This window comes from Panulirus ornatus, chromosome 55 (assembly GCF_036320965.1).
Source record: "Panulirus ornatus isolate Po-2019 chromosome 55, ASM3632096v1, whole genome shotgun sequence".
NCBI lineage: Eukaryota > Metazoa > Arthropoda > Malacostraca > Decapoda > Palinuridae > Panulirus > Panulirus ornatus.
The window spans coordinates 25,187,622-25,210,775 of NC_092278.1; the positions used below are offsets into that span (position 1 = coordinate 25,187,622).

Consider the following 23,154-nt stretch of genomic DNA (forward strand, 5'->3'; position numbering starts at 1 on the left):
TAGGTTTATTTCAGAGTGAGTTTTTTTGTAGTATTTTGTCTTCCAACTTTTATTTTTCAAAATTGATTTACACAATATTACCCTGTCACATTTTAGGATAGAGAATGGTATCTTTTGAGGCTTGAAGATTGACTTTTGTCATCCATTAGTTATCAGAATGTAGATTTTCAAATATTTGTCAACTTTTTTATTGAATTAATGTGTTCTAACCTTTGTAGACAACAAAAAGTATGTCAAAACACTGAATTGTTGTTACATAAGACACTTAACTTCCTTAACCATAGATTCTTCTAGGAGCATTAGGACTTCTAGCAGTTGCCTAATTTGAGATATTGATTTTTTCAGCTCCAGGACTGCTGAGAGATATATAAGATGGTATTGATGTGTTCTTTTGAGTTTTTTTTGTTTAATATTTACTTGAATGGTCACATGCTATTAATTAAGACAGTATTCTTCTCTGTTCATCACGATTATTTTGTATAATTTTGCTTTATAGTTATCTACCAACTTTAATTTTGTTCTGCTTTTTAACTCTGGTCATCATGTGATGTTTCTCACTCTTCTGAAACTCAGATGGTTAATGACTCAATGTTTACCCTCAAAGTCATGAAAACTAACGATTACTGAAGAACACGGAAGTGTGGAGGAAACTGGGGATAAAGGAGTAAGAATATTGTCTATATATCTCCTGTATGTTATAAAAGACAGCTAAGAAAGGTGGGAGTGGAGGCTGGAAATCCCTCCCTCCTGTATTTCAAAAAAAGAGGGAATGGAGGAAGGAGCCAGGTGAGGGTTTTTCCTCCAAAGCCCTGTCATCTATTCCAGACACTACCTCTAATTGGGAAATATTGAATGTGTGAATTTTTTTTTTTACATATTTGATACTCAGAATGAACTTTTTTTTTCACCAGTCAGGATCACCTTCGCTGCCTCATCGAATGCTCGCCATTTGTGATATCTCAGCAGACCCAGGTGGATCCATTGAATTTATGACTGAGTGCACAACCATTGACACTCCATTCTGTCTATATGATGCTGACCAGAATAAAGATACAAACAGGTAAATGTACATCATAATACCACGTAAATATTGAGGTATTGTAAAGATAACCTGGACCTCCTCATTTAATTGAAATAATGATTTGTGAGCCTTTTGATTTTTGTGGAAAGGTTTTTAGTCAGTGTAAACGAAACTCCTTCCCATTTACATTATGATATATTGATCATGTGAAATCTAGAAATAGTAGTAGGTTTTGTTCTTCTAATGATTTTTAACTCTACAGCTTTAAAGGACCAGGTGTTCTGGTATGCAGTATTGACAATATGCCCACTCAGTTACCAAGAGAAGCCACAGATTTCTTTGGCTCGCTTCTACTTCCTCACATGTACAATATTCTTCATTCAGATATTTCCAAATCATTTGAAGAGCATTCATTCAGTCATGAAGTTCATGGGGTAAGTCTTTTTCCTTCTGTATAATCAGTGCTCATGTTTAAGTTTTCAGTTAGTATTGTAGTGTTCAGTAAATACTTTATGTTCAACTGAGGAGCTTTCATGTAACAGAAAATCTCTTTAAGATAGTTTATTGTAATTTTTTGTTTCATTAGCTTATTTGAATAATTGTTTGTAACTTTGCTGTTAGAATATCAAGAAAAGAGGTAGGAAATGAAAAGACTGAAGGGCTAGGTCAGTAAAAGACAGTTAGAGGGGAAGAGATATTGCAGAAATATTTGAAAACACTTAACACAGAATCAGGATTTGCAAAACAGAAAAAAGATAAAGTAGAAAATACATGTAAAAATAAAAATTATGCTTGGTCATACTTCTGCCAGTGCTAATGACTGCATGTATACGATAGAGTCTCTAGCTGTCATTTGTAATGCACCCAAACCACAGCTCCCTTTCCACTTCCAGGCCCCACAAAACTTTCCATGGTTTACCCCAGATGCTTCACATGCCCTGGTTCAATCCATTGACAGGCTGTCAACCCTGGTATACCACATCGTTCCAATTCACTCTATTCCTTGCACGCCTTTCACCCTCCTGTATTTTCTGGCACTAATCTCTCAAAACCTTTTTCACTCCATCCTTCCACCTCCAGTTGGTCTCCCACTTCTCTTCATTCCCTCTACCTCTAACACATATATCCTCTTTTGTCAATCTTTCCTCACTCATTCTCTGCATGTGACCAAACCATTTCAATACACCCTCTTGTGCTCTCTCAACAATAATACACATGTATATATTTATATTTATTTATTAATTATACTTTGTCGCTGTCTCCCACGTTAGCGAGGTAGCACGAGGAAACAGATGAAAGATGGCCCATCCCACCCACATACACATGTATATACATATATGTCCTCCCACGCACATATATAAACCTATACATTTCAACTTTATATTTATTTTATTCATTTTACTTTGTCGCTGTCTCCCGCGTTAGCGAGGCAGCGCAAGGAAACAGATATAAGAATGACCCAACCCACCTCACATACACATGTATATACATACACGTCCACACATGCAAATATACATACCTATACATCTCAAGGTATACATATATATATACTCACACAGACATATACATATATACACATGTACATGATTCATACTGTCTGCCTTTGTTCATTCCCATCACCACCCCGCCACACATGAAATAACAACCCCCTCCCCCCCTCATGTGTGCGAGGTAGCACTAGGAAAAGATAACAAAGGCCACATTCATTCACACTCAGTCTCTAGCTATCATGTATAATGCACCAAAACCACAGCTCCTCAACTTTATATATATTTTATTTTGTATTTTAACGTGGGGAGTGCTCATCATCCTCGAAGGCTCAGATTGGGGTGTCTAAATGTGTGTGGATGTAACCAAGATGAGAAAAAAGGAGAGATAGTATGTTTGAGGAAGGGAACCTGGATGTTTTGGCTCTGAGTGAAACGAAGCTCAAGGGTAAAGGGGAAGAGTGGTTTGGGAATGTCTTGGGAGTGAAGTCAGGGGTTAGTGAGAGGACAAGAGCAAGGGAAGGAGTAGCACAATTTCTGAAACAGGAGTGGTAGGAGTATGTGATAGAGTGTAAGAAAGTAAAGTCTAGATTGATATGGGTAAAACTGAAAGTTGATGGAGAGAGATGGGTGATTATTAGTGCATATGCACGTGGGCATGAGAAGAAAGATCATGAGAGGCAAGTGTTTTGGGAGCAGCTGAATGAGTGTGTTAGTGGTTGTGATGCACGAGACCGGGTTATAGTGATGGGTGATTTGAATGCAAAGGTGAGTAATGTGGCAGTTGAGGGAATGATTGGAAAACATGGGGTGTTCAGTGTTGTAAATGGAAATGGTGAAGAGCTTGTAGATTTATGTGCTGAAAAAGGACTGGTGATTGGGAATACCTGGTTTAAAAAGAGAGATATACATAAGTGTACGTTTGTAAGTAGGAGAGATGGCCTGAGAGCATTATTGGATTACGTGTTAATTGATAGGCGCGTGAAAGAGAGACTTTTGGATGTTAATGTGCTGAGAGGTGCAACTGGAGGGATGTCTAATCATTATCTTGTGGAGGTGACAGTGAAGATTTGTAGAGGTTTTCAGAAAAGAAGAGAGAATGTTGGGGTGAAGAGAGTGGTGAGAGTAAGTGAGCTTGGGAAGGGGACTTGTGTGAGGAAGTACCAGGAGAGACTGAGTACAGAATAGAAAAAGGTGAGAACAAAGGAGGTAAGGGGAGTGGGGGAGGAATGGATGTACTTAGGGAAGCAGTGATGGCTTGCGCAAAAGATGCTTGTGGCATGAGAAGCATGGGAGGCGGGCAGATTAGAAAGGGTAGTGAGTGGTGGGATGAAGAAGTAAGATTATTAGTGAAAGAGAAGAGAGAGGCAGTTGGATGATTTTTGCAGGGAAATAATGCAAATGAGTGGGAGATGTATAAAAGAAAGAGGCAGGAGGTCAAGAGAAAGGTGCAAGAGGTGAAAAAGAGGGCAAATGAAAGTTGGGGTGAGAGAGTATCATTAAATTTTAGGGAGAATAAAAAGATGTTTAGGAAGGAGGTAAATAAAGTGCATAAGACAAGGGAACAAATGGGAACTTCAGTGACGGGGCTAATGGGGAGGTGATAACAAGTAGTGGTGATGTGAGAAGGAGATGGAGTGAGTATTTTGAAGGTTTGTTGAATGTGCTTGATGATAGAGTGGCAGATATAGGGTGTTTTGGTCGAGGTGGTGTGCAAAGTGAGATGGTTAGGGAAAATGATTTGGCAAACAGAGAAGAGGTAGTAAAAGCTTTGCGGAAGATGAAAGCTGGCAAAGCAGCGGGTTTGGATGGTATTGCAGTGGAATTTATTAAAAAAGGGAGGTGACTGTATTGTTGACTGGTTGGTAAGGTTATTTAATGTATGTATGATTCATGGTGAGGTGCCTGAGGATTGGTGGAATGCTTGCATAGTGCCATTGTACAAAGGTAAAGGGGACAAAGGTGAGTGCTCAAATTACAGAGGTACAGTACAGTAGGGTTGAGGGTCAAGTCAATTGGGAGGTGAGTTTGAATGGTGAAAAACTGGAGGAAGTGAAGTGTTTTAGATATCTGGGAGTGGATCTGTCAGCGGATGGAACCATGGAAGCGGAAGTGGATCATAGGGTGGGGGAGGGGGCGAAAATTTTGGGAGCCTTGAAAAATGTGTGGAAGTCGAGAACATTATCCCGGAAAGCAAAAATGGGTATGTTTGAAGGAATAGTAGTTCCAACAATGTTGTATGGTTGCGAGGCGTGGGCTATGGATAGAGTTGTGCGCAGGAGGATGGATGTGCTGGAAATGAGATGTTTGAGGACAATGTGTAGTGTGAGGTGGTTTGATCAAGTAAGTAACGTAAGGGTAAGAGAGATGTGTGGAAATAAAAAGAGCGTGGTTGAGAGAGCAGAAGAGGGTGTTTTAAAATGGTTTGGGCACATGGAGAGAATGAGTGAGGAAAGATTGACCAAGAGGATATATGTGTCGGAGGTGGAGGGAACGAGGAGAAGAGGGAGACCAAATTGGAGGTGGAAAGATGGAGTGAAAAAGATTTTGTGTGATCGGGGCCTGAACATGCAGGAGGGTGAAAGGAGGGCAAGGAATAGAGTGAATTGGAGCGATGTGGTATACAGGGGTTGACGTGCTGTCAGTGGATTGAATCAAGGCATGTGAAGCGTCCGGGGTAAACCATGGAAAGCTGTGTAGGTATGTATATTTGTGTGTGTGGACGTGTGTATGTACATGTGTATGGGGGGGGTTGGGCCATTTCTTTCGTCTGTTTCCTTGCGCTACCTCGCAAACGCGGGAGACAGCGACAAAGTATAAAAAAAAAAAAAAAAAAAAAAAAAAGTTTGTTGAGTATTCCTGGTAAATTATATGGGAGGGTGTTGATTGAGAGGGTGAAGGCATGTACAGAGCATCAGATTGGGGAAGAGCAGTGTGGTTTCAGAAGTGGTAGAGGATGTGTGGATCAGGTGTTTGCTTTGAAGAACGTATGTGAGAAATACTTAGAAAAGCAAATGGATTTGTATGTAGCATTTATGGATATGGAGAAGGCATATGATAGAGTTGATAGAGATGCTTTGTGGAAGGTATTAAGAATATATGGTGTGGGAGGCAAGTTGTTAGAAGCAGTGAAAAGTTTTTATCGAGGATGTAAGGCATGTGTATTTGTAGGAAGAGAGGAAAGTGATTGGTTCTCAGTGAATGTAGGTTTGCGGCAGGGGTGTGTGATGTCTCCATGGTTGTTTAATTTGTTTACGGATGGGGTTGTTAGAAAGGTGAATGTAAGAGTTTTGGAAAGGGGCAAGTATGCAGTGTGTTGTGGATGAGAGAGCTTGGGAAGTGAGTTAGTTGTTGTTCGCTGATGATACAGCGCTGGTGACTGATTCATGTGAAAAACTGCAGAAGCTGGTGACTGAGTTTGGTAAAGTGTGTGAAAGAAGAAAGTTGAGAGTAAATGTTAATAAGAGCAAGGTTATTAGGTACAGTAGGGTTGAGGGTCAAGTCAATTGGGAGGTAAGTTTGAATGGAGAAAAACTGGAGGAAGTGAAGTGTTTTAGATATCTGGGAGTGGATTTGGCAGCAGATGGAACCATGGAAGCAGAAGTGAATCATAGGGTGGGGGAGGGGGCGAAAATTCTGGGAGCCTTGAAGAATGTGTGGAAGTCGAGAACATTATCTCGGAAAGCATAAATCGGTATGTTTGAAGGAATAGTGGTTCCAACAATGCTGTATGGTTGCGAGGCGTATCCCATGGATAGAGTTGTGCGCAGGAGGGTAGATGTGCTGGAAATGAGATGTGTGAGGAGAATATGTGGTGTGAGGTGGTTTGATCGAGTAAGTAATAATAGGGTAAGAGAGATATGTTGAGATGTGTAAGAGAGAGATGGTTTGGTCACATGGAGAGAATGAGTGAGGAAAGATTGACCAAGAGGATATATGTGTCAGAGGTGGAGGGAACGAGAAGTGGGAGACCAAATTGGAGGCGGAAAGATGGAGTGAAAAAGATTTTTAGTGATCGGGGCCTGAACATGCAGAAGGGTGAAAGGCGTGCAAGGAATAGAGTGGATTGGAACAATGTGGTATACCAGGGTCGACGTGCTGTCAATGGATTGAACCAGGGCATGTGAAGCATCTGCGGTAAACCATGGAAAGTTCTGTGGGGCCTGGATGTGGAAAGGGAGCTGTGGTTTTGGTGCATTATTACATGACAGCTAGAGCCTGAGTGTGAACGAATGTGGCCTTTGTTGTCTTTTCCTAGTGCTACCTCGCACACCTGAGGGGGGAGTGGGTTGTTATTTCATGTGTGCCGAGGTGGCGATGGGAATGAATAAAGGCAGACAGTATGAATTATGTACATGTGTATATATGTATATGTCTGTGTGTGTATACATATGTATACGTTGAAATGTATAGGTATGTATATTTGCGTGTGTGGACGTGTATGTATATACATGTGTGTTTGGGTGGGTTGGGCCAATCTGATGCTCTGTACATGCCTTCACCCTCTCAATCAATACCCTCCCATACAATTTCCCTGGAATACTCAACAAACTTATGCCTCTGTAATTTGAGCACTCACCTTTGTCCCCTTTGCCTTTGTACAATGGCACTATGCAAGCATTCTGCCAATCATTAAATAACCTTACCAACCATTCAACATTACAGTCACCCCCTTTTTTAATAAATTCCACTGCAATGCCATCCAAACCCGCTGTCTTGCCAGCTTTCATCTTCCGCAAAGCTTTTACTACCTCTTCTCTGTTTACCAAATCATCCTCCCTAACCCTCTCACTTTGCACACCACCTCGACCAAAACACCCTATATCTGCCACTCTATCATCAAACACATTAAACAAACCTTCAGAATACTGACTCCATCTCCTTCTCACATCACCACTACTTGTTATCACCTCCCCATTAGCCCCCTTCACTGAAGTTCCCATTTGTTCCGTTGTCTTACGCACTTTATTTACCTCCTTCCTAAACATCTTTTTATTCTCCCTAAAATTTAATGATACTCTCTCACCCAACTCTCATTTGCCCTCTTTTTCACCTCTTGTGCCTTTCTCTTGACCTCCTGCCTCTTTCTTTTATACATCTCCCTCTCATTTGCATTATTTCCCTGCAAAAATTGTCCAACTGCCTCTCTCTTCTCTTTCACTAATAATCTTACTTCTTCATCCCACCACTCACTATCCTTTCTAATCTGCCCACCTCCCATGCTTCTCATGCCACAAGCATCTTTTGCGCAAGCCATCACTGCTTCCCTAAGTACATCCCATTCCTCCCCCACTCCCCTTACTTCCATTGTTCTCACCTTTTTCCATTCTGTACTCAGTCTCTCCTGGTACTTCCTCACACAAGTCTCCTTCCCAAGCTCACTTACTCTCACCACCCTCTTCACCCCAACATTCATTCTTCTTTTCTGAAAACCCATACAAATCTTCACCTTAGCCTCCACAAGATAATGATCAGACATCCCTCCAGTTGCACCTCTCAGCACATTAACATCCAAAAGTCTCTCATTCGCGTGCCTATCAATTAACACATAATCCACTAATGCTCTCTGGCCATCTCTTCTTCTTACATACGTATACTTATGTATATCTCTCTTTTTAAACCAGGTATTCCCAATCACCAGTCCTTTTTCAGCACATAAATCTACAAGCTCTTCACCATATCCATTTACAACACTGAACACCCCATGTATACCAATTATTCCCTCAACTGCCACATTACTCACCTTTGCATTCAAATCACCCATCACTATAACCCGGTCTCGTGCATCAAAACCACTAACACACTTATTCAGCTGCTCCCAAAACACTTGCCTCTCATGATCTTTCTTCTCATGCCCAGGTGCATATGCACCAATAATCACCCATCTCTCTCCATCAACTTTCAGTTTTTTTTTTTTTTTTTATACTTTGTCGCTGTCTCCCGCGTTTGCGAGGTAGCGCAAGGAAACAGACGAAAGAAATGGCCCAACCCCCCCCCATACACATGTACATACACACGTCCACACACGCAAATATACATACCTACACAGCTTTCCATGGTTTACCCCAGACGCTTCACATGCCTTGATTCAATCCACTGACAGCACGTCAACCCTGGTATACCACATCGCTCCAATTCACTCTATTCCTTGCCCTCCTTTCACCCTCCTGCATGTTCAGGCCCCGATCACACAAAATCTTTTTCACTCCATCTTTCCACCTCCAATTTGGTCTCCCTCTTCTCCTCGTTCCCTCCACCTCCGACACATATATCCTCTTGGTCAATCTTTCCTCACTCATTCTCTCCATGTGCCCAAACCATTTCAAAACACCCTCTTCTGCTCTCTCAACCACGCTCTTTTTATTTCCACACATCTCTCTTACCCTTACGTTACTTACTCGATCAAACCACCTCACACTTTCAGTTTTACCCATATCAATTTAGACTTTACTTTCTTACATTCTATCACATACTCCCACCATTCGTGTTTCATGAGTAGTGCTACTCCTTCCCTTGCTTTTGTCCTCTCACTAACCCCTGACTTTAGTCCCAAGACATTCCCAAACCACTCTTCCCCTTTACCCTTGAGCTTCGTTTCACTCAGAGCCAAAACATCCAGGTTCCTTTCCTCAAACATACTACCGATCTCCTTTTTTCTCATCTTGGTTACATCCACACAAATTTAGACACCCCAATTTGAGCCTTCGAGGATGATGAGCACTCCCAGCGTGACTCCTTCTTCTGTTTCCCCTTTTAGAAAGTTAAAATACAAGGAGGGGTAAAGTGTGTGAAAGAAGAAAGTTAAGAGTAAATGTGAATAAGAGCAAGGTTATTAGGTACAGTAGGGTTGAGGGTCAAGTCAATTGGGAGGTGAGTTTGAATGGAGAAAAACTGGAGGAAGTGAAGTGTTTTAGATATCTGGGAGTGGATCTGGCAGCGGATGGAACCATGGAAGCGGAAGTGGATCATAGGGTGGGGGAGGGGGCGAAAATCCTGGGGGCCTTGAAGAATGTGTGGAAGTCGAGAACATTATCTCGGAAAGCAAAAATGGGTATGTTTGAAGGAATAGTGGTTCCAACAATGTTGTATGGTTGCGAGGTGTGGGCTATGGATAGAGTTGTGCGCAGGAGGATGGATGTGCTGGAAATGAGATGTTTGAGGACAATGTGTGGTGTGAGGTGGTTTGATCGAGTGAGTAACGTAACGGTAAGAGAGATGTGTGGAAATAAAAAGAGCGTGGTTGAGAGAGCAGAAGAGGGTGTTTTGAAGTGGTTTGGGCACATGGAGAGGATGAGTGAGGAAAGATTGACCAAGAGGATATATGTGTCAGAGGTGGAGGGAACAAGGAGAAGAGGGAGACCAAATTGGAGGTGGAAAGATGGAGTGAAAAAGATTTTGTGTGATCGGGGCCTGAACATGCAGGAGGGTGAAAGGAGGGCAAGGAATAGAGTGAATTGGATCGATGTGGTATACCGGGGTTGACGTGCTGTCAGTGGACTGAAGCAGGGCATGTGAAGCGTGTGTAGGTATGTATATTTGCGTGTGTGGACGTATGTATATACATGTGTATGGGGGGGGTTGGGCCATTTCTTTCGTCTGTTTCCTTGCGCTACCTCGCAAACGCGGGAGACAGCGACAAAGTATAATAAAATAAATAAATAAAAAATATATATATATATATATTCTTTCATGCTATTCGCCATTTCCCGCATTAGTGAGGTAGCATTAAGAACAGAGGACTGGGGCTTTGAGGGAATATCCTCACCTGGCCCCCTTCTCTGTTCCTTATTATGGAAAATTAAGAAAAAAAAGAGGGGAGGATTTTCAGCCTTTGTTGTCCTACCCTAGCGCTTCTCGCGCTAGGATAAGGGGTTTGTCATGTGTGACGGGGTGGCGACGAGAATGAATAAGGGCAGACAGTATGAATTCTGCGCATGTGTATATATGTATATGTCTGTGTGTGTATATATATATATATATATATATATATATATATATATATATATATATATGTATATATATGTATACGTTGAGATGTATAGGTATGTATATGTGCGTGTGTGGACGTGTATGTACATGTGTATGTGGGTGGGTTGGGCCATTCTTTTTACTGTTTCTTTGCGCTACCTCGCTAACGCGGGAGACAGCGACAAAGTATAATATATATATATATATATATATATATATATATATATATATATATATATATATATATATACTCTCCTATGAGTCCATGGGGATAATGAAACACGGTAAGTTCCCAAGTGCACTTTTGTGTAATAATCACATCATCAGGGGAGACATAAGAGAGAAATATAACACTCAATTGATATACATTGAAGAGACGAAGCTAGTACGCCATTTGGTAAACATGCGATTGTCCTAGACAGACAACAAGCATTCATAAACTTATCATTTTACAAATTTTATCAACAATAAAGTTATCTAATTTGTATAGACCAGCACTAATATTAAGATTATAATTAGTCACGGTCTATACAAATTAGACAACTTTATTGTTGATAAAATTTGTAAAATGATAAGTTTATGAATGCTTGTTGTCTGTCTAGGACAATCGCATGTTTACCAAATGGCGTCCTAGATTCGTCTCTTCGAAGTATATCAACTGACTGTTATATTTCTCACTCGTGTCTCCCCTGATGATGCGATTATTACACGAAAGTGCTCTTGGGAACTTATCGTGTTTCATTTTCCCCGTGGACTCAGGTATATCTTGATCACCTGCAAAATTGTGATCCTTTCCAATATTTTTTTTTTTTTTTTTTTTTTTTTTTTGTTGCGAGGTAGCGCAAGGAAACAGACGAAAGAAATGGCCCAACCCACCCCCATACACATGCATATACATACGTCCACACACGCAAATATACATACCTACACAGCTTTCCATGGTTTACCCCAGACGCTTCACATGCCCTGATTCAATCCACTGACAGCACGTCAACCCCGGTATACCACATCGATCCAATTCACTCTATTCCTTGCCCTCCTTTCACCCTCCTGCATGTTCAGGCCCCGATCACACAAAATCTTTTTCACTCCATCTTTCCACCTCCAATTTGGTTTCCCTCATCTCCTCGTTCCCTTCACCTCCGACACATATATCCTCTTGGTCAATCTTTCCTCACTCATTCTCTCCATGTGCCCAAACCATTTCAAAACACACTCTTCTGCTCTCTCAACCACGCTCTTTTTATTTCCACACATCTCTCACCCTTACGTTACTTACTCGATCAAACCACCTCACACCACACATTGTCCTCAAACATCTCATCTCCAGCACATCCATCCTCCTGCGCACCACTCTATCCATAGCCCACGCCTCGCAACCATACAACATCGTTGGAACCACTATTCCTTCAAACATACCCATTTTTGCTTTCCGAGATAATGTTCTCGACTTCCACACATTCTTCAAGGCTCCCAGAATTTTCGCCCCCTCCCCCATCCTATGATCCACTTCCGCTTCCATGGTTCCATCTGCTGCCAGATCCACTGCCAGATATCTAAAACACTTTACTTCCTCCAGTTTTTCTCCATTCAAACTCACCTCCCAATTGACTTGACCCTCAACCCTACTGTACCTAATAACCTTGCTCTTATTCACATTTACTCTTAACTTTCTTCTTTCACACACTTTACCAAACTCAGTCACCAGCTTCTGCAGTTTCTCACATGAATCAGCCACCAGCGCTGTATCATCAGCGAACAACAACTGACTCACTTCCCAAGCTCTCTCATCCCCAACAGACTTCATACTTGCCCCTCTTTCCAAAACTCTTGCATTCACCTCCCTAACAACCCCATCCATAAACAAATTAAACAACCATGGAGACATCACACACCCCTGCCGCAAACCTACATTCACTGAGAACCAATCACTTTCCTCTCTTCCTACACATACACATGCCTTACATCCTCGATAAAAACTTTTCACTGCTTCTAACAACTTGCCTCCCACACCATATATTCTTAATACCTTCCACAGAGCATCTCTATCAACTCTATCATATGCCTTCTCCAGATCCATAAATGCTACATACAAATCCATTTGCTTTTCTAAGTATTTCTCACATACATTCTTCAAAGCAAACACCTGATCCACACATCCTCTACCACTTGTGAAACCACACTGCTCTTCCCCAATCTGATGCTCTGTACATGCCTTCACCCTCTCAATCAATACCCTCCCATATAATTTACCAGGAATACTCAACAAACTTATACCTCTGTAATTTGAGCACTCACTCTTATCCCCTTTGCCTTTGTACAATGGCACTATGCACGCATTCTGCCAATCCTCAGGCACCTCACCATGAGTCATACATACATTAAATAACCTTACCAACCAGTCAACAATACAGTCACCCCCTTTTTTAATAAATTCCACTGCAATACCATCCAAACCTGCTGCCTTGCCGGCTTTCATATTCCGCAGAGCTTTTACTACCTCTTCTCTGTTTACCAAATCATTTTCCCTAACCCTCTCACTTTGCACACCACCTCGACCAAAACACCCTATATCTGCCACTCTATCATCAAACACATTCAACAAACCTTCAAAATACTCACTCCATCTCCTTCTCACATCACCACTACTTGTTATCACCTCCCCATTTGCGCCCTTCAATGAAGTTCCCATTTGCTCCCTTGTCTTACGCACTTTATTTACCTCCTTCCAGAACATCTTTTTATTCTCCCTAAAATTTAATGATACTCTCTCACCCCAACTCTCATTTGCCCTTTTTTTCACCTCTTGCACCTTTCTCTTGACCTCTTGTCTCTTTCTTTTATACATCTCCCACTCAATTGCATTTTTTCCCTGCAAAAATCGTCCAAATGCCTCTCTCTTCTCTTTCACTAATACTCTTACTTCTTCATCCCACCACTCACTACCCTTTCTAATCAACCCATCTCCCACTCTTCTCATGCCACAAGCATCTTTTGCGCAATCCATCACTGATTCCCTAAATACATCCCATTCCTCCCCCACTCCCCTTACTTCCATTGTTCTCACCTTTTTCCATTCTGTACTCAGTTTATCCTGGTACTTCCTCACACAAGTCTCCTTCCCAAGCTCACTTACTCTCACCACCCTCTTCACCCCAACATTCACTCTTCTTTTCTGAAAACCCATACAAATCTTCACCTTAGCCTCCACAAGATAATGATCAGACATCCCTCCAGTTGCACCTCTCAGCACAGTAACATCCAATGCTACAATATATATATATATATATATATATATATATATATATTTTATCCCTGGGGATAGGGGATTAAGAATACTTCCCACGTATTCCCTGCGTGTCGTAGAAGGCGACTAAAAGGGAAGGGAGCGGTGGGCTGGAAATCCTCCCCTCTCGTTTTTTTTTTTTTTTAATTTTCCAAAAGAAGGAACAGAGGGGGCCAGGTGTGGATATTCCAAAAAAGGCCCAGTCCTCTGTTCTTAACGCTACCTCGCTAACGCGGGAAATGGCGAATAGTTTGAAAAAAAAATATATATATATTTATATATATATATATATATATATATATATATATATATATATATATATATATATATATATATGCGCATAAGATGCTTGTGGCATGAGAAGAGTGGGAGGTGGGTTGATTAGAAAGGGTAGTGAGTGGTGGGATGAAGAAGTAAGATTATTAGTGAAAGAGAAGAGAGAGGCATTTGGACGATTTTTGCAGGGAAAAAATGCACTTGAGTGGGAGATGTGTAAAAGAAAGAGACAGGAGGTCAAGAGAAAGGTGCAAGAGGTGAAAAAGAGGGCAAATGAGAGTTGGGGTGAGAGAGTATCATTAAATTTTAGGGAGAATAAAAAGATGTTCTGGAAGGAGGTAAATAAAGTGCGTAAGACAAGGGAGCAAATGGGAACTTCAGTGAAGGGCGCAAATGGAGAGGTGATAGCAAGTAGTGGTGATGTGAGAAGGAGATGGAGTGAGTATTTTGAAGGTTTGTTGAATGTGTTTGATGATAGAGTGGCAGATATAGGGTGTTTTGGTCGAGGTGGTGTGCAAAGTGAGAGGGTTAGAGAAAATGATTTGGTAAACAGATGAGAGGTAGTAAAAGCTTTGCGGAAGATGAAAGCTGGCCAGGCAGCAGGTTTGGATGGTATTGCGGTGGAATTTATTAAAAAAGGGGGTGACTGTATTATTGACTGGTTGGTAAGGTTATTTAATGTATGTATGACTCATGGTGAGGTGCCTGAGGATTGGCAGAATGCGTGCATAGTGCCTTTATACAAAGGCAAAGGGGATAAGAGTGAGTGCTCAAATTACAGAGGTATAAGTTTGTTGAGTATTCCTGGTAAATTATATGGGAGGGTATTGATTGAGAGGGTGAAGGCATATACAGAGCATCAGATTGGGGAAGAGCAGTGTGGTTTCAGAAGTGGTAGAGGATGTGTGCATCAGGTGTTTGCTTTGAAGAAGGTATGTGAGAAATACTTAGAAAAGCAAATGGATTTGTATGTAGCATTTATGGATCTGGAGAAGGCATATGATAGAGTTGATAGAGATGCTCTGTGGAAGGTATTAAGAATATATGGTGTGGGAGGCAAGTTGTTAGAAGCAGTGAAAAGTTTTTATCGAGGATGTAAGGCATGTGTATGTGTAGGAAGAGAGGAAAGTGATTGGCTCTCAGTGAATGTAGGTTTGCGGCAGGGGTGTGTGATGTCTCCATGGTTGTTTAATTTGTTTATGGATGGGGTTGTTAGGGAGGTGAATGCAAGAGTTTTGGAAAGAGGGGCAAGTATGAAGTCTGTTGGGGATGAGAGAGCTTGGGAAATGAGTCAGTTGTTGTTCGCTGATGATACAGCGCTGGTGGCTGATTCATGTGAGAAACTGCAGAAGCTGGTGACTGAGTTTGGTAAAGTGTGTGAAAGATGAAAGTTAAGAGTAAATATGAATAAGAGCAAGGTAATTAGGTGCAGTAAGGTTGAGGGTCAAGTCAGTTGGGAGGTAAGTTTGAATGGAGAAAAACTGGAGGAAGTAAAGTGTTTTAGATATCTGGGAGTGGATCTGGCAGCGGATGGAACCATGGAAGCGGAAGTGGATCATAGGGTGGGGGAGGGGGCGAAAATCCTGGGAGCCTTGAGGAATGTGTGGAAGTCGAGAACATTATCTCGGAAAGCAAAAATGGGTATGTTTGAAGGAATAGTGGTTCCAACAATGTTGTATGGTTGCGAGGCATGGGCTATGGATAGAGTTGTGCGCAGGAGGATGGATGTGCTGGAAATGAGATGTTTGAGGACAATGTGTGGTGTGAGGTGGTTTGATCGAGTAAGTAACGTAAGGGTAAGAGAGATGTGTGGAAATAAAAAGAGCGTGGTTGAGAGAGCAGAAGAGGGTGTTTTGAAATGGTTTGGTCACATGGAGAGAATGAGTGAGGAAAGATTGACCAAGAGGATATATGTGTCTGAGGTGGAGGGAACGAGGAGAAGTGGGAGACCAAATTGGAGGTGGAAAGATGGAGTGAAAAAGATTTTGTGTGATCGGGGCCTGAACATGCAGGAGGGTGAAAGGAGGGCAAGGAATAGAGTGAATTGGATCGATGTGGTATACAGGGGTTGACGTGCTGTCAGTGGATTGAATCAGGACATGTGAAGCGTCTGGGGTAAACCATGGAAAGCTGTGTAGGTATGTATATTTGCGTGTGTGGACGTATGTATACACATGTGTATTGGGGTTGGTTGGGCCATTTCTTTTGTCTGTTTCCTTGCGCTACCTCGCAAACGCGGGAGACAGCGACAAAGCAAAAAATATATATATATATATATATATATATATATATATATATATATATATATATATATATATTTTCTTTTCTTTCAAACTATTCGCCATTTCCCGCATTAGCGAGGTAGCGTTAAGAACAGAGGACTGAGCCTTTGAGGGACTACCCTCACCTAGCCCAATTCTCTGTTCCTTCTTTTGGAAAATTAAAAAAAAAACGAGAGGGGAGGATTTCCAGCCCCCGCTCCCTCCCCTTTTAGTCGCCTTCTACGACACGCAGGGAATACGTGGGAAGTATTCTTGCTCCCCTATCCCCAGGGATATTTTTTTTTTTTTTTTTTTTTTTTTTTTTTATATACTTTGTCGCTGTCTCCCGCGTTTGCGAGGTAGCGCAAGGAAACAGACGAAAGAAATGGCCCCCCCCCCCATACACATGTACATACACACGTCCACACACGCAAATATACATACCTACACAGCTTTCCATGGTTTACCCCAGACGCTTCACATGCCTTGATTCACTCCACTGACAGCACGTCAACCCCTGTATACCACATCGCTCCAATTCACTCTATTCCTTGCCCTCCTTTCACCCTCCTGCATGTTCAGGCCCCGATCACACAAAATCTTTTTCACTCCATCTTTCCACCTCCAATTTGGTCTCCCTCTTCTCCTCGTTCCCTCCACCTCCGACACATATATCCTCTTGGTCAATCTTTCCTCACTCATTCTCTCCATGTGCCCAAACCATTTCAAAACACCCTCTTCTGCTCTCTCAACCACGCTCTTTTTATTTCCACACATCTCTCTTACCCTTACGTTACTTACTCGATCAAACCACCTCACACCACACATTGTCCTCAAACATCTCATTTCCAGCACATCCATCCTCCTGCGCACAACTCTATCCATAGCCCACGCCTCGCAACCTTACAACATTGTTGGAACCACTATTCCTTCAAACATACCCATTTTTGCTTTCCGAGATAATGTTCTCGACTTCCACACATTTTTCAAGGCTCCCAAAATTTTCGCCCCCTCCCCCACCCTATGATCCACTTCCGCTTCCATGGTTCCATCCGCTGACAGATCCACTCCCAGATATCTAAAACACTTCACTTCCTCCAGTTTTTCTCCATTCAAACTCACCTCCCAATTGACTTGACCCTCAACCCTACTGTACCTAATAACCTTGCTCTTATTCACATTTACTCTTAACTTTCTTCTTCCACACACTTTACCAAACTCAGTCACCAGCTTCTGCAGTTTCTCACATGAATCAGCCACCAGCGCTGTATCATCAGCGAACAACAACTGACTCACTTCCCAAGCTCTCTCATCCCCAACAGACTTCATACTTGCCCCTCTTTCCAGGACTCTTGCATTTACCTCCCTAACAACCCCATCCATAAACAAATTAAACAACCATGGAGACATCACACACCCCTGCCGCAAACCTACATTCACTGAGAACCAATCACTTTCCTCTCTTCCTACACGTACACATGCCTTACATCCTCGATAAAAACTTTTCACTGCTTCTAACAACTTGCCTCCCACACCATATATTCTTAATACCTTCCACAGAGCATCTCTATCAACTCTATCATATGCCTTCTCCAGATCCATAAATGCTACATACAAATCCATTTGCTTTTCTAAGTATTTCTCACATACATTCTTCAAAGCAAACACCTGATCCACACATCCTCTACCACTTCTGAAACCGCACTGCTCTTCCCCAATCTGATGCTCTGTACATGCCTTCACCCTCTCAATCAATACCCTCCCATATAATTTACCAGGAATACTCAACAAACTTATACCTCTGTAATTTGAGCACTCACTCTTATCCCCTTTGCCTTTGTACAATGGCACTATGCACGCATTCCGCCAATCCTCAGGCACCTCACCATGAGTCATACATACATTAAATAACCTTACCAACCAGTCAACAATACAGTCACCCCCTTTTTTAATAAATTCCACTGCAATACCATCCAAACCTGCTGCCTTGCCGGCTTTCATCTTCCGCAAAGCTTTTACTACCTCTTCTCTGTTTACCAAATCATTTTCCCTAACCCTCTCACTTTGCCACTCACTTTGCCACTCTGTCATCAGACACATTCAACAAACCTTCAAAATACTCATTCCATCTCCTTCTCACATCACCACTACTTGTTATCACCTCCCCATTTACGCCCTTCACTGAAGTTCCCATTTGCTCCCTTGTCTTACGCACCCTATTTACCTCCTTCCAGAACATCTTTTTATTCTCCCTAAAATTTACTGATAGTCTCTCACCCCAACTCTCATTTGCCCTTTTTTTCACCTCTTGCACCTTTCTCTTGACCTCCTGTCTCTTTCTTTTATACTTCTCCCACTCAATTGCATTTTTTCCCTGCAAAAATCGTCCAAATGCCTCTCTCTTCTCTTTCACTAATACTCTTACTTCTTCATCCCACCACTCACTACCCTTTCTAAACAGCCCACCTCCCACTCTTCTCATGCCACAAGCATCTTTTGCGCAATCCATCACTGATTCCCTAAATACATCCCATTCCTCCCCCACTCCCCTTACTTCCATTGTTCTCACCTTTTTCCATTCTGTACACAGTCTCTCCTGGTACTTCCCCACACAGGTCTCCTTCCCAAGCTCACTTACTCTCACCACCTTCTTCACCCCAACATTCACTCCTCTTTTCTGAAAACCCATACTAATCTTCACCTTAGCCTCCACAAGATAATGATCAGACATCCCTCCAGTTGCACCTCTCAGCACATTAACATCCAAAAGTCTCTCTTTCGCACGCCTGTCAATTAACACGTAATCCAATAACGCTCTCTGGCCATCTCTCCTACTTACATAAGTATACTTATGTATATCTCGCTTTTTAAACCAGGTATTCCCAATCATCAGTCCTTTTTCAGCACATAAATCTACAAGCTCTTCACCATTTCCATTTACAACACTGAACACCCCATGCATACCAATTATTCCCTCAACTGCCACATTACTCACCTTTGCATTCAAATCACCCATCACTATAACCCGGTCTCGTGCATCAAAACCGCTAACACACTCATTCAGCTGCTCCCAAAACACTTGCCTCTCATGATCTTTCTTCTCATGCCCAGGTGCATATGCACCAATAATCACCCACCTCTCTCCATCAACTTTCAATTTTACCCATATTAATCGAGAATTTACTTTCTTACATTCTATCACATACTCCCACAACTCCTGTTTCAGGAGTATTGCTACTCCTTCCCTTGCTCTTGTCCTCTCACTAACCCCTGACTTCACTCCCCAGACATTTCCAAACCACTCTTCCCCTTTACCCTTGAGCTTCGTTTCACTCAGAGCCAAAACATCCAGGTTCCTTTCCTCAAACATACTACCTATCTCTCCTTTTTTCACATCTTGGTTACATCCACACACATTTAGGCACCCCACTCTGAGCCTTCGAGGAGGATGATCACTCCCCGTGTGACTCCTTCTTCTGTTTCCCATTTTAGAAAGTTAATACAAGGAGGGGAGGATTTCCGGCCCCCCGCTCCCGTCCCCTCTAGTCGCTTTCTACAACACGCGAGGAATACGTGGGAAGTATTCTTTCACCCCTATCCCCAGGGATAATATACATATATATATACATATACACACACACACACATACACACACATACGCACATACACACACACACACACACATACATATATATACATATGAAAAATGTAAGAAACAATTTAGAAAACAAACTTTTAGCTTGAAATGAATGAAAAAAATGAATGTCACATAATGGTTCAACCTCTGGCTATGGAAAAGGAAATGTACAATTTATTCACACAAACGTCAATAGCAGTTCTCATCAATTTCACCACTGTATCAATAAGCTTCAATGTCTAAGCTACATTTTTCTCCAACTTCACTATTTTCTTGTCAAAAACACCATGCATGAAAACTATCACTCCAGTAACACAACTATAAACATTTACTTCCCCTTTAAAAGTTCTGGGGAAGTCTGTCTCGATACACTGCGGCGAGGCGACGCGACGCTGACACAATCACTGTCACAATATCACTTCTGCCTATATATATATATATATATATATATATATATATATATATATATATATGTAAGAATACATATATATATATATATATATATATATATATATATATATATTGAGTCAAAAGAATGCATTTCGTAAAATTAAGCGCGTAATTATAAAATATTAATTATAATTATATTAATATCCTAATTACTCGACTGATTAGAGTAATTACACGAATCTTAAGGTTTTGACCACAGATTCTTATTCAGCAGAGGTAAAAGCATCTATGTTGAAATTTTTAGGAAAATCTATTTTTTTCAAAAAAATCAAGAAAAATCCAAGGCTATAGCCTTGGATAATATTTGGCTCAGATTTTCAACTTCTTCAGATTTTAATGAAAATCTGGGTATAAGTGCAATTCTATATGGTGATTAAGGATATCGAGTCAAAAGAATGCATTTCGTAAAATTAAGCGCTTAATTACATACTTAACCTTAATTATAAGTATATTAATATCCTAATTACTCGACTAATTACACAAATTTTAAGGTTTTTACCACAGATTCTTATTCAGCAGAGGTAAAAGCATCTATGTGGAAACTTTGAGGAAAATCAATATTTTAAAAAAAAAATCAAGAAAAATATTTGGCTCATATTTTCAACTTGTGCAGAATTTAATGAAAATCTGGGTATAAGTGCAATTCTATATGGTGATTAAGGATATCGAGTCAAAAGAATGCATTTCGTAAAGTTAAGCGCTTAATTGCATACTTAACCTGAATAATTATATCAATATCCTAATTACTCGACTAATTACACAAATTTTAAGGTTTTCACCACAGGTTCCTATTCAGCAGATGTAAAAGCATCTATGCTGAAATTTTGAGTTAAATCTATTTTTTCACCATATATCACCATATAGAATTGCACTTATACCCAGATTTTCATTAAAATCTGCACAAGTTGAAAATATGAGCCAAATATTTTTCTTGATTTTTTTTGAAAATATTGATTTTCCTCAAAGTTTTAACATAGATGCTTTTACCTCTGCTGAATAAGAATCTGTGGTCAAAACCTTAAAATTTGTGTAATTAGTCGAGTAATTAGGATATTAATATACTTATAATTAATGTTAAGTATGTAATTAAGCGATTAATTTTACGAAATGCATTCTTTTGTCTCGATATCCTTAATCACCATATAGAATTGCACTTATACCCAGATTTTCATTAAAATCTGAAGAAGTTGAAAATCTGAGCCAAATATTATCCAAGGCTATAGCCTTGGATTTTTCTTGATTTTTTTGAAAAAAATAGATTTTCCTAAAAATTTCAACATAGATGCTTTTACCTCTGCTGAATAAGAATCTGTGGTCAAAACCTTAAGATTCCTGTAATTACTCTAATCAGTCGAGTAATTAGCATATTAATATAATTATAATTAATATTTTATAATTACGCGCTTAATTTTACGAAATGCATTCTTTTGACTCGATATCCTTAATCACCATATAGAATTGAACTTATACCCAGATTTTCATTAAAATCTGCACAAGTTGAAAATATGAGCCAAATATTTTTCTTGATTTTTTTTGAAAATATTGATTTTCCTCAAAGTTTCAACATAGATGCTTTTACCTCTGCTGAATAAGAATCTGTGGTCAAAACCTTAAAATTTGTGTAATTAGTCGAGTAATTAGGATATTAATATACTTATAATTAATGTTAAGTATGTAATTAAGCGATTAATTTTACGAAATGCATTCTTTTGACTCGATATCCTTAATCACCATATAGAATTGCACTTATACCCAGATTTTCATTAAAATCTGAAGAAGTTGAAAATCTGAGCCAAATATTATCCAAGGCTATAGCCTTGGATTTTTCCTGATTTTTTTGAAAAAATAGATTTTCCTCAAAGTTTTAGCATAGATGCTTTTACATGTGCTGAATAAAAATCTGTTATCAAAACCTTAATATTTGTGTAATTACTTGAGTAATTAGGATATTAATATACTTACTTACGTAAGGGTAAGAGAGATGTGTGGAAATAAAAAGAGCGTGGTTGAGAGAGCAGAAGAGGGTGTTTTGAAATGGTTTGGGCACATGGAGAGAATGAGTGAGGAAAGATTGACCAAGAGGATATATGTGTCGGAGGTGGAGGGAACGAGGAGAAGAGGGAGACCAAATTGGAGGTTGAAAGATGGAGTGAAAAAGATTTTGTGTGATCGGGGCCTGAACATGCAGGAGGGTGAAAGGAGGGCAAGGAATAGAGTGAATTGGAGCGATATGGTATACAGGGGTTGACGTGCTGTCAGTGGATTGAATCAAGGCATGTGAAGCGTCTGGGGTAAACCATGGAAAGCTGTGTAGGTATGTATATTTGCGTGTGTGGACGTGTGTATGTACATGTGTATGGGGGGGGTTGGGCCATTTCTTTCGTCTGTTTCCTTGCGCTACCTTGCAAACGCGGGAGACAGCGACAAAGTATAAAAAAAAAAAAAAAAAAAATATATATATATATATATATATATATATATATATATATATATATATGTATTCTTACTTCTTCATCCCACCACTCACTACCCTTTCTAATCAACCCACCTCCCACTCTTCTCATGCCACAAGCATCTTTTGCGCAATCCATCACTGATTCCCTAAATACATCCCATTCCTCCCCCACTCCCCTTACTTCCATTGTTCTCACCTTTTTCCATTCTGTACTCAGTCTCTCCTGGTACTTCCTCACACAAGTCTCCTTCCCAAGCTCACTTACTCTCACCACCCTCTTCACCCCAACATTCACTCTTCTTTCCTGAAAAGC

At 40.6% G+C, this 23,154-nt stretch overlaps 1 protein-coding gene across 2 annotated transcripts in view; it reads left to right on the forward strand.

The window, feature by feature from the left end:
* LKRSDH (lysine ketoglutarate reductase/saccharopine dehydrogenase) overlaps nt 1-23,154 on the forward strand; it is a 180,461-nt gene that overhangs the window by 103,023 nt on the left and 54,284 nt on the right. For both annotated transcript variants that reach the window (XM_071693242.1, XM_071693243.1), the window contains 2 exons: nt 912-1,060; nt 1,284-1,455. In XM_071693242.1, the coding sequence (XP_071549343.1) occupies nt 912-1,060; nt 1,284-1,455 (321 nt within the window). The remainder of the gene's footprint in view (nt 1-911; nt 1,061-1,283; nt 1,456-23,154) is intronic.